Source organism: Dipodomys ordii, unplaced genomic scaffold (assembly GCF_000151885.1).
Source record: "Dipodomys ordii isolate 6190 unplaced genomic scaffold, Dord_2.0 Scaffold10, whole genome shotgun sequence".
NCBI lineage: Eukaryota > Metazoa > Chordata > Mammalia > Rodentia > Heteromyidae > Dipodomys > Dipodomys ordii.
In genome coordinates this window covers 17486645-17498593 of record NW_012267226.1, presented here as the reverse complement: position 1 = coordinate 17498593, position 11949 = coordinate 17486645, and the positions used below count along the sequence as shown (strand labels likewise).

The 11949-nt window shown below is 42.4% G+C and overlaps 2 protein-coding genes across 3 annotated transcripts; one reads left to right on the top strand and one right to left on the bottom strand.

Moving 5' to 3' along the window:
• Positions 1–4162: 4162 nt before the first annotated feature.
• Rbm7 (RNA binding motif protein 7) lies at positions 4163–9662 on the bottom strand. Of its 2 annotated transcripts, XM_013009720.1 has the most exons (5): positions 9503–9662; positions 8299–8461; positions 7601–7688; positions 6689–6779; positions 4163–4914 (listed from the first exon to the last, which is right to left on the bottom strand). In XM_013009720.1, the coding sequence occupies exons 1-5, from the start codon at positions 9596–9598 to the stop codon at positions 4555–4557; spliced, it is 798 nt and encodes a 265-aa protein (XP_012865174.1). In that variant the 5' UTR covers positions 9599–9662; the 3' UTR covers positions 4163–4554. The 2 variants fall into 2 exon arrangements, with proteins under 2 accessions (XP_012865174.1, XP_012865175.1); XM_013009721.1 differs by lacking the exon at positions 8299–8461 and having other exon boundaries at positions 9503–9588.
• A 126-nt stretch (positions 9663–9788) lies between these two features.
• Positions 9789–10350, top strand: LOC105980711 (chromosome unknown open reading frame, human C11orf71). The gene has a single exon (XM_013009610.1). The coding sequence runs from the start codon at positions 9929–9931 to the stop codon at positions 10289–10291; it is 363 nt and encodes a 120-aa protein (XP_012865064.1). The 5' UTR covers positions 9789–9928; the 3' UTR covers positions 10292–10350.
• Positions 10351–11949: the final 1599 nt, after the last annotated feature.

Genomic DNA, 11949 nt, shown 5'->3' with positions numbered 1-11949 from the left:
TTGATTCGGCTGCCGAAGGGGCTGATGGGACTGGTAGTCCTGCTGTGGACCAGCAGCTTTCCCCACCCACCCACCCCCACCCCGCCACGTGTTTTTCGGATGTGGCTGGACGCGCATGTTTTTCACAGCGAAGTTTGTTTGCTTCCAGGAGTTATTTCCTGAGTTTTGATGAATTCTAAATCAAGGTGTTGCAATAAGAAAGAAAGAAAACCGTTCTACTTCTAATGGTCAGGAAAAAAATCTGATTTAGTTTTTAAGTATGTCCTTCTTTGCTTACCTCCCCCCATTTTTTTTAAAAATTCATCTTCCTTTTCTTCCATAGACTAAGTGGTTTTTAGGAAATGAGATAATTGGTTTGGGGTTTTGTTTTTTCATTTACTTGGAACCCAAGAGCAATGTGCTATTTTGAGCTAGTGGGCCAATCCTACTGTCATTATTTACAAGTCCTTAAATGGGATCTTTATTAAGAGATCACTCCTCACGTGCCAGGAGTTATATAAAAGTCCCCTTTCCATCACTGGCAGAAGCCCATTCCTTCTGGAGGAATGTGAGCTGTGTTGCAGCTTAGTTGGTGTCATCTCCATCCTTCAAAGGTCTCAGTCAGCCTTCTGTACCATCTATATTACTAACTCAATTAAAATGCACGAAAACAGCTGTCCTCTCCTTTTGTTTTTAAACTGTTCTTAATCACCCATGACAGAGTTTCAGAGTTTCTATCATTTCCAGGAAGAGGGCCACCAAAAAAAAAAAAAAAAAAATTAGACTCTAAGGTGTCAAATTTGGTGAATCCCTTAAACTTTGATAGTTTGTTTGAAAGGGTGACTGTCAAAAATGTTCAGTCTTCTAAGTAATATATGCTATATTTTTCTGAAACTGCTCTGCCACAGGTTTCAAAACTAGTGATAGTGGCAATATATAACTCCTGCCTGAGAAATGTGTTTTCTGAGAAAGAACTTTGTTACCTAATGGGTGCTTTAAAGATAGTAAACTGGATTTCTTCTATTCTTTTGATATACTCAATTTGCCAAGGCCACAAACTGTTTAAAAGATTACTGAAACATATACAAGCATAAAGGCATATTGTGGACAATGCACATAGATAATGTATATAGTAACTGCTTTGCCTATTGAATCATTGTTTTGTACTGGTCCAGGGGCTTGAAACCAGGGCCTGCTAGATGTCTTTGGGCTTTTTTGCTCAAGGCTAGAGCTCTTCCACTTGAGTCACAGCACCACTTCCGGGTTTTGTTTTAGTTTGGTTTTTTGAGTTTATTGGAGATAAGTCTCAAGGACTTCTGGCCTGGCCAGGCCTCTAACTGCCTTTCAAATCTCAGCCTTCTGAGTAGCTAGGGTTACAGGCATGAGCCACCAACGCCCAGCCTATTTTGCTACTTTTATATGTGTCTTAATTTGTAAGAAATGGTCTCCATTTCTTAGTTTCTTTTAAATTTGATTCATAGAAAGTAAAATTGCTTGTATAGAAACATTCATGGGCTGGGTTTTAAGGATAGCTTTTTCCTAATCCTGTAAGACTCTCTTTAAGAGTAAGTGATCAAACCTTAAGAGGTTAACCTGAATTTGTAGCCTTGGAGTTCCTGAGCTTGTGGTTGCAGTCTAAAGTGTAGGAAATCTCAGAGAATTAATCCTTTAACTTGTAAGTTTGGCCTAACTCTAGATAGTGTCAGAAATGCAATGCAGTTAATCAAAACAAAATTTGAATTTTAGATAATAAAGGATTAACTTCTATTTTTTGACCAAGATGAAGTAACAGAGATAAGATTTACCATCTTCCAGAAACAATACACAGGCAAGAGTCTTAAGACAAAATAGATGAGGAACAAAAGACGGTGAGCCCTGAAAAATGAGAAACAAAAGTGAGCCCTAGGATTGCCTCAGCTAGCTACCCCGAGGGTACCTCCAGGCTGTAGGCTTGAGGCAGGGCAGGCTGTGTCCAGGAGCCCTCAATTTCCTGAGCTGAGAAACACCACTGGAAGTGGATAAGAAAACAAGGCAAACAGAACATCCAATACAAAAGAAGGGGCCTACTGGCTGCCTCTAGTTTCCATGAGAATGCCTATCAGCATACAGGGGTCAATCCGTAAAGATTCGTAATTACTCAGCAGTTATGTAACACCAGAACAGTATATTCTCACTTGCCAGCAGAAAATTCTGTAACTCATACATGGGACACCCATTCCTCGCCATGTCTTGCCTCAATTAAAATTAAAATTGAGGCAATATGCTTCTGAAGTCACCCAAAATACTGAAATCAAAGCCCTGAAAAAATACAACTTAAGTGTCTCAGAGCAAAGTTCATAAATATTTATAGAAACACAATAACATAATAATTCACAAGGACTAGCACACCATCAAATAAGGCACCCAATATCAGAGACTAGAACCAACCAAAGTAATTTAAATCGACATGTCATTCATGAACGTAGATCCAAATCTTACTGAAACAATATTCACATATCTGCAACACATTAATGGCACAATATACCATGACATGCAGTTTTTTTTACAATAGGATCTAATGGTTGTTCAGAATTTGGTCATTGTTCAGAAAATCTAAAACAGTTTTCCCTTCATTTTTACTGTCATCTTTGCACTCATTTTCCTATTGTGGCTCTACACTGACTCCTCTGAGGGTGTTCTGCTGAATCCATTTACAGGTTCTTATTTCAATTACTTTGAAGGTGTGAATGAAGAAGTCACAAGGAATCTTCAGTATGAAAGCCAGGAGGAGGAAAAAATTACTCTATCCATCCAAAGCCCATCAATATGGGCGCTGGTTTTATGTGTGGTGATGGGAATATTACAGGACTATAATTATAAAAGACTAATAATCTTCACTCCAATAAAGTATGAATATGAGCAGCATGAGCTTACTGAACAAATATCTCTGAAGTTAGTGATGCCAAAATAAGGACACATTCCTTTTTGTTTTTAATATATTAAAAAGCAACACGGTACAAATGCTGTGGGTTAATAGTAAAATGACCCAGATTTTTCAGAGTGAATTTTTATAAACAATTGTGCAAGGAAAAGGAAACATAACCTCGGTACAAAACATTTTCTAACAAGATTAAAAATTTTTAAATCAGAAAATGCTAACTTTCTTCCCAATCACGTACACACACGTGTACACACACACACACACACACACACACACACACACACACACACAGAAACCTGTACAAGCTCCATAATAAACTGTATCCTTACACCCCTGTTGTTTTGGGCACTTTATAAAGTCAAAAATGATGAAGTCTGACTGATAGAGGCAGCACATAAAGGCTTCCATGAACTTTTCCGAAAGAGAGCATTTTGAGTAAAACGTTTTACTATTTTACCTATGAATTGTTATTATTCTTAAAGAGATTTACATTAATACTGTAATTTTTAATGTAAAAATATACAAGTAGAGATATTTAGCTTCCTGAGTGGCCCATCTTACATGAAACATGATTTTTTGTTTTTTGTTTTTTTTGCCAGTCCTGGGCCTTTAACTCAGAGCCTGGGTGCTGTTGTCCCCTGAGCTTCTTTTGCTCAAGGCTAGAACTCTACCACTTGAGCTGTCACAGCGCCACTTCTGGCTTTTTCTGTTTATGTGGTACTGAGGAATCAAACCCAGGGCTTCATAAATGCTACACAAGCACTCTACCACTGAGCCACCTTCCCAGAGCCCATGATTTAATTTTTTAAAATTCTAAAATCTGCCAGACACAGGTGGTTCTGGCCCATAATCCTAACTACTCAGGAGGCTGAGATCTGAGTATCATGGTTTGAAGCCAGCCCAGGAAGGGAAATCTGAGGCTTTCATCTCTAATAAACTACCAAATAAGCCTGAAGTGAAGCTGTAGCTCACTTCAGAGCACTAGCCTTGAGCAAAAGCAGCTCAGGAATAGCACCCAGGCCCTGAATTCAAGCCCAAGACTAGCAAAAAAAACCAAACAAACAAACCCTAAAATTGTGAGTTTGAGCAGGCCTACAGCTCAAAAGAACAAAATTTGTACTTAAAATTACCAAGAAACTTAAGTCTATATTCTCCCCTCACCAAATGTAATCAATCTGCTTCCTCAAATAAAGTGTTAATAAAATGAATCACTGAAAAGTTGTATTTCCTTATTAACAAAATACATACAGCCATTTCAGACTATCAACTTGAATGATTTCTATTATATCCACAGAGATTAAGATAATCCTTGCATTACAAAAGGATAACAAATAATTAAAATATTTGCCTTATAATACAACCAATCTATACAATTCATCCTTTCTAATTGTCTAAAATTATCAATCAGAAACGGTAGCACTTTTTTTTGTATAAAACCCTTTCCTCTTCCTAAAACCCTGAGGTGAAAGGTTATTACGTAATAAAACTGGAACCACAGTTCTCATGTCTGCATGAAACTGCAGCTATGGGTTTTAAAACTTCTTATAAGAAATGTGCAACTTGTAAAGCTGCTCTGTACAGTTCTACAAAATGTCCAGACCAACTTAGTCACAAGGGCCTGAAATGGCCCTAAGACAATCTCATTGTACCACTTTCTAGTGCCGAGATAAGTGCCATTTTCCATCTCTACTAATGTCTCTTCTGTTATCGTAGTCATGGTTCCAGCCATCAGGACTCCTGTCTTCATAGAAGAAATCATCTCTGATTCCTCTGTAATGGTAGTCAGGCCCATGATCAGTGTAACGCGGTTGGCTATAATGTCTATCTGCTAGATAGGGATGGGAACTCTGTCTGACTTTGCGCTGTGATGACGGTGTATCCTGGCGCCACTGGGAGCTTGAAGACTGGTTAAAGTTATGACCATGTGACTGAACTGATGATGAAAATCCAGATTGATCCACACGCATAGAACCAAATTTCCCACCATATGACATCTGTCTCAAAACACTGTTCATCTAAGGGAAAACATAAATAAGGAAATATTAACTGCAAATTAGAAGAGCTAATACGTATTTAGTCAGAGTTAACCACATAACAAAGGAAAACCAGAACCTAAATAAAACAAAAAGTAATTCAAAAGCTTCACTCACTTGGATGAATACCTACTGCTGATAGTTTTATCAGCATTCCTACTTTTGACTATTATGTCACACAAGATGATTATGAGTTACTGTCTAATGTGACATAGGATTTGAGTACTGAAAGGATGAATAGACCAATTTAAGGAAAGTGTACGAACAACAATAACAGAAGAAAAAAATACAATCTGTTCAAAGAAAACCAAGTAATTCTGCCTCAAAGTACTATGGAAGCAGTTCTAACAGTGTAAGGCTTTACTGGAATAAGACAATGGGATGCCTAATAACTAGAGAAATCTGACTTTACCTTTCAAATAATAAAAAGTAATTGTGTAGGGAAGATAAGACAAAAATAGCATGCAAGATGAACTAGTATGGGGAAAATAAGAGATGTGATACTAACTAAGCCAGTGTTCTCAAATTCTTACTGTACAAAGCTATAATAATGCAGGTCTGTAAAATACAGAAGTCTGAGGATCACAGGCCAAGTCATGTTTTGAACACTGGTGGCTCACACTTGTAATCCTAGGTACTCAGGAGGCTGAGATCTTAGGACCATGTTCAAAGTCAGCCTGAGGACATGAGATGCTATCTGCCTTGAGCCATCTGAAAACCTGAAATGGAGCTGTGGCTCAAAGTGATAGAACACTAGCCATAAACAAGAAACCTCCGGGACAGCACCCAGGTCATGAGTTCAGGCCTCACAACTGACATAAAACAATAACAAAAAAAAAAAAAAAAGGAATAGAAGAATGGCTTTTCCACCCCCCTCGCTCCAACAGAAACCAGCATGGCCATTGAGTAGCACTGAGAGAAATTAGTAAAACAGCTAAGGTTTTAAGCCCAAACTCAGTGATATGAAACAAACCATTAAGCTGATCTAGAAAACATAAGTATAAAAAAAAATCATTCAGAAGCCAGGAGTTGGTGGCTCACATCTGTAATCCTAGGCTCCTCAGGAGGCTGAGATCTGAGGATCATGGTTTGAAGCCAGCCTAGGTAGGAAAGTCCATGAGACTCTTGTCTCCAGTAAACTACTCAGAAAAAGGTGGAGCTGTGGCTCAAGTGGTAAAGTGCTAGCTAGCCTTGAGAAAAAAATCTCTGGAACAGCACACAGGCCCTGAGTTTAAGCCCCAGGACAGGCACCAAAAAAAGATCATTTAGAATAGGTAACAAGGGCTTCAGAAAATTAATCTCCAGTATTTATATATAAGCATTAATGACAGTCAAGAGAACTACAACACAAAATGTGGGTTTACTCCTACTTATCTTTGAAGTCTATACTGACATATACTATATGTCATATAAACTACATGCCTAGTGAAAGATAAAATGAATATTCAAACTATGAAGATCGAGCTAGTCTAACAAAAATTTGAGAAAATGTTATTTAAAAAAAAAAAGGATGTGCTGGCACACACCTGAAACCTGAGCATTTGGGGAGCTAAGGCAGGAGGTTCATGTGCTCCACAAGACAGAGCTACATAGTAAGTACTAATAAGTTCCATACTTAATTTATGCCTAAAGGGCTTTAGGAAAAAACCTACAACTGAACAATAGTTAATAACAAACATTTTACCTGGTAAACCCTAAGCATTTTAACTTAGTATGACTTTGCTTAGCAATTCAATTTGAAAAATAATTGGCCTACCACTGCTTGTCTCTGATAATTTTCTGGAGATGAGAATGATCTCTGAATTATCTGTGATGATGGAGTCATATTATCCACAGTCCTTTCATATCTGTCAAAAACAAGAAAATCAACATATGCATTTAACAAGCTTTACTAAACATCATCATTGTAAATATAACCCAATTCTCCAAGATGAAAAGGAATAAGACACAGTATCTGCTCTTAGAGAGCAAAAAGAAAAATACAGGCAGGATATTTTCACGATTCTAAGAAATACATGACTAACAGATCCACTGAAAGCGAGACAGACAAGGGGTTCTATGTTAGACTGGTCAATCTAAAGGAGACCTTTTTTGTACTACTGCTTGCTACTTTCCAGTATCTCCTCACACCTATTCAGTTCTTTACAGCTCTAGGTATTGCCTTATTCCAATTGTCACTCCAATTCTCCTGCCAGGAAGCTACCAACAGCTTCTTTTTTGTGTGTGCCAGTCCTTGGGTTTGAATTCAGTTCTCTACCACTTTGAGCCACAGCACCACTCCTGGCTTTTTGGTACTAACTGGATGAAAGTCTCACAGCCTTTCCTGCAGGTGCTGGCTATGAACCACAATCTTAAGATCTCAACCTCCTGAAAGGTAAGCCAGCAAGAGCCAGCCCATGACCTGCTAGCAACAGCTTCTTAATTGGTGTTTTAATTCCATTCTTGCCCTTTCTAATCCATTCTCCTATTGAAGCAATTTTTAAAAATCAAAATATACTATTGTTATTCTACTTAAAATAAATGATGTGCAAAGCAACACAAGTAATAAAGCAGAAGAACAAAGACATAGGAATATAAGGAAGAAGTCAGTCACTCATTATGGATTTTGAGTTCATTACCTGAGGAAATTTCTGAAAAGTGACTTTAACAGTTAAGTGGGAAATTTTACCTGGTAGGAGATGTGGAGGTAGGGCTTGAGTTTACAACTTGATGCTGGGGATAGGAAGGACTGACATCCTGTGAGGCATGACTACTTCCTAGAATGAAAGAATTTCAACATTTCGAGCTGACAAGAAGGTTAATTTGAAATTTTGTCTCCCTCACAAAGAATCGATCCAAAAAGGGAAATAGGATTTAAAAAATAAAAACATCTAATATTTTCAATTGCTTTAGTTTTTCTTCAGTAAAAATTTTAAGTGCATAATATGAAGTTTGCAAAATCAAACAATCCAAGTAAGATACTATTTTAAATATCCATTCTGGCCATATTTGATTCCTACGCTAAATTATAATCCTGAATCTATGGAAGGTTTCAAGATATGATCAAGAACCAAAACTGTGAAAGTTGCTTCGACAAGCATTTTCAGAGAGAAAAATCCATGCTATTAAGAGCATGGATTTTAAATTTACACACATTTCGCAATAAAGCATACATGTTCTTAGGAATCCAAGATAAAATTTTAAAATCGGTTTAAATAGGACAATTTTCAAGAACCCATGTGTCAAGTTTAACTTTTTCAGGGATAAGTTTGCTACTCACATAATTTAAGAAATTATTTTCATCCAGAAATGTATTTAAAACTGAGCGTAACTTAAAAACAAAACAGCAAAGGAACCCTGCTCCTTGTAACATTGTGTCATAGTTACCTGATCTAAACTGAATTTTGATGGGCCTCCCAAAAAGTTTGATTCCATTAAGAAGATTCATTGCATAAGGAACAGATACTTCATGTTTGAAGTTGACAAAGGCAAATTGCTTTGGTTTACCATCCTTATCTTTTGGAATTTTCACCTTTATTACTGGCCCAGCCTACAAACAGAAGTGTTGAGAATTTAAAGAAGGCGATTTCAAGAAAATACTCACACTTAACAAGTCAAAAAGAAGACAACGTTCAAAAGCAACAGAAATGCAACCAGGAACTTAAAAAGTAGTAAGCAGCCAGGGAACACACGGATTTCATTTCGGTTAGGGGTAAAACAGCTGTTTATCACTTAAAACGGATACGGATTTCCTAGGGGAAGGGAACCCCCGTGAGCAAAGTGAAGTTGCCATTCACTGAATTTCCATTCCGCCACCACCCTGTGACGTTTTAAACAATGTGACCAATGGGGGGAGGGGGCGGGGGCCCTCCAAAGTTTCCCCCAGCCAGTCCCGGACAAGAACTGATTTTCCCCGACCTCCCCCCCACTCCACCCCCACCCCACCCACCCCCCCAAAAAAGAAACTTTTGTTATCAAACGCTGTTACAGTGTGGCTCATTCGAACCAGAAGGAACAAGATACTTAGAATCCTTCCAGTATCCTAATCCCGAAACGCTACGAGGCTGACTTCCTATCAAAGAGTGTGGGTTTCTTCTTCTTTTTGTTGTGTAATTCTTGGGGGCGGGGGGGGGGGGGAAAGGCGGAGGAATCTGTAGCGAGCTCGGACATTCACCAGCAGACCTCGGCGGAAAGAGATACGAAAGATACAACGTCTGAAGTCAAGGGGGGTGGGGGGGCAGAGAGGAAATCACCTCAAAAGGAAGACGGGGCGAGGAGGACAAAGGCGAGAGCGCTGGTCGGTAACGGCCCCGCGCGGGTGACCGACGGCCGCAGGGGTCCCCCGAACGCTGATCGCGGGGACGGGTGGATGCGGGGTCCCGCCACGGGGGTCCCCGCTGTCACTCTGGGGCTGGATGCCCGGCGATTCCGCGAGCCTCCGCGCCCCCCGGGCGCACCCCCAAGCCCGCCCCCCAACAGCCCACCTGCGGGGGAAGCTCCCCCCCCCCGACCCCACACCAGGCTCGCGCGGGAAAGACGTTGGACATGCCTCCCCCAAGCGAGCCGCCCAACGGACCGCAGAGCCGCTTACCTGGTGGAACAGCTCGAAGAGGAGCTCCTCGGTGACCTTAGTCTCGAGGTTACCCACGAAGAGGGTGCGATCCGCCTCCGCCGCCGCGGCCCCCATCTCAACACCGCCCCCTTCCCCACTTAGGCCGAAGGGTCGCGACCCACGCCCGCACTGCGCACGCTCAGAAAGTACGTCCGGGCCGGCGGATGATATCATGACGTACCAACGTCCGTCACGCACGTTCTTCGCGGCGCGCCGCGGCTGCGCATGCGCAGCGTACGCTCGCGAGAAGCGCGTCCGTGAGGTTTTGTGTTGTGTTTTGAAGGCCGCCGCGCTACGTGATGGCGCCCCCGGGTTAGTGAGGCCTCGCGTCCGAGGTGGGCCGGACAGACCTGTGGAGCTTCGAAGGCCCCCGTTTGACGCAGACACTGCGGGCAGTGTTTGACGATGGCCCTGAACTGTGCGTCTCTGTCGGCCGGCGACCAGCGGGACCGGGTGGCGTACCGTTGCTCCCATGGCGACCTCAGCCCCTCGGCCCAGGCCTTGGCCATGGTGTCCGGGGACAGCTTCCTGGTGGCCGGACCCGAGGCGGTGTATCCGGGACCGCGTCCGACGGTGCGGCCGAGCGTGCGGACCGAAGGCCGGCGGGGCCCCGGGGTCGGCCGGGGTGCGGCCCGTCTTCTCCGGAACCGCCAGAACCGCTTCTCGCCGTACCCGACCCCGGGAGTCAAGCTCGACCTGCTCCGAACCGTGCTCCAGCAGCGCCTGATCGCCTTCGGGAGCATCATCGCAGCCCGACTCGCCGTGTAGAGCCAAGCCCTTCCCCCTGTTAAGAGTTAGCTTGCGAACAAGGCCTCTCGCAAACCCTGCCCTTGGCGTCCCTGCGGTTTTCTTTCGAAAAAGGGTATTATTTTCACTCACAGATAGATCAGAATAAGCACGTAGGGGTTAACAGCAGCACAAAAGAAAAGGTTGCCACCGACCCAGACGTAGCTTGGAAGGGAGGTGAACAATTCTTCGTTGACACTTTTCCTGCCTGGGGGTTCCAGTGATCACATTTGCACAGCCCTCCGGGACAGATCTCCTTTTCTTGTCTCTTCTCTTTTTCTTTTCTTCTCTCTCCCTCCCCCCCCCCACTCTTTCTTTTTATTGGGCCTGGAACTCTGGGCCTAGGAGCTGTCTAAGCCACTTCTCAAGGCTAACACTCTTACCGTTTGAGCAACAGCATCATTTCCAGCTTTTTTTCTGGAATTTGAGATAAGTATCGTAAACTGCCCTGCGTGGACTACCTTCAAACCAATCCTCAGCCGCCTGAGTAGCTGGGATTACAGGCATGAGCCACCAGCACCCTGCTTGATTCCCTTTTTTTGTAATTAAAACGGGCCTCACTGCCTTCCTCCTTGCCTCACTTAATATCACTTTGTGTTGGTGAAAAGATGAAGTCCTTTCTATTACACTGGCTTAGGCTATCTTTCCCTAGCATTTTTAAGTCCAGTGTCCATGCTAACAAAGCATGAGCCATAAAACTCAACTATTTCAAATTACTCAAGCTAGTTAATTCCCTTCTTTGCCGAGGCACCAAATGGATTTTTACCTCGTGTTAGTCACTTTCTTATTTGTGCCCAAAGCTCCTTAATCTGCATCAGCATGCTAAAATATACTGGATAAACGTTAATCATGCAGGTACCTCTTCTCCGTTGACAGTAGTATCTTAGAAGTTCTTGTCTATATTCCAGCCATTCAAACGTATTTGGGGTGCTTCTCTCCTGTAAGCACAGTGGGGAAACTTTACACAGCCATATTCTAAACAAAGAGGCAACTAGACTAATGGGTAATTATCACACTGGATTGTTCATTAAATACAGTACATTGTACATTAAATACAGGGGCTGGGAAGGTGGCTCAGTGGTAGAGCGCTTGCCTTGCATGCCTGAGGCCCTGAGTTCGATTCCTCAGCACCACATAAGCAAAAAGAAAAAAGCCAGAAGTGGCGCTGTGGCTCAAGTGGTAGAGCGCTAGCCTTGAGCTGAAGAGCTGAGGGACAGCGCCCAGGCCCAGAGTTCAGGCCCCACGACCGGACCCAAAAAAAAAAAAATCACTGTCAGTTGCAGTGGCGTTCCAAGATAGTGCACTATCCTGGTGGGGTTTTTGTTTTTGTTTTGGTTGGCTGTAGGTTTTTTGTTTTGTTTTTCTTGCTTTTGTTTCCGGTCCTTGGGCTTGAACTCAGGTAGTCCTTGAGCTTTTGTGCTCAAGACGATCCAGACTCCAGATGGGTGCTGTACCACTTGAACCACACCTGCACTTCTGGGTGTGATAAGGGAGCATTAATTTAAGATAAAAGAGTCTCACAGATTTTCCTGCTGAGGCTGGCTTCAAATCACTTCCCTCAGATCTCAGCCTCCTGAGTAGCTAGGCTTCCAGGCAGGAGCCACTGTTGACAGTCGTGGGTTTGTTTTTAACCTGCTCAC

Coding starts and splice junctions, on each gene's coding strand:
- LOC105980711 (XM_013009610.1), top strand. CDS start 9,929: ATGGCCCTGAACTGTGCGTCTCTGTCGGCCGGCGACCAGCGGGACCGG.
- Rbm7 (XM_013009720.1), bottom strand. CDS start 9,598: ATGGGGGCCGCGGCGGCGGAGGCGGATCGCACCCTCTTCGTGGGTAAC. Junction 8,462..9,502: donor TCTTCGAGCTGTTCCACCAG/GTAAGCGGCTCT, acceptor TTCTGTTTGTAG/GCTGGGCCAGTAATAAAGGT. Junction 4,915..6,688: donor ATTATCAGAGACAAGCAGTG/GTAGGCCAATTA, acceptor GTTTTCCCTTAG/ATGAACAGTGTTTTGAGACA.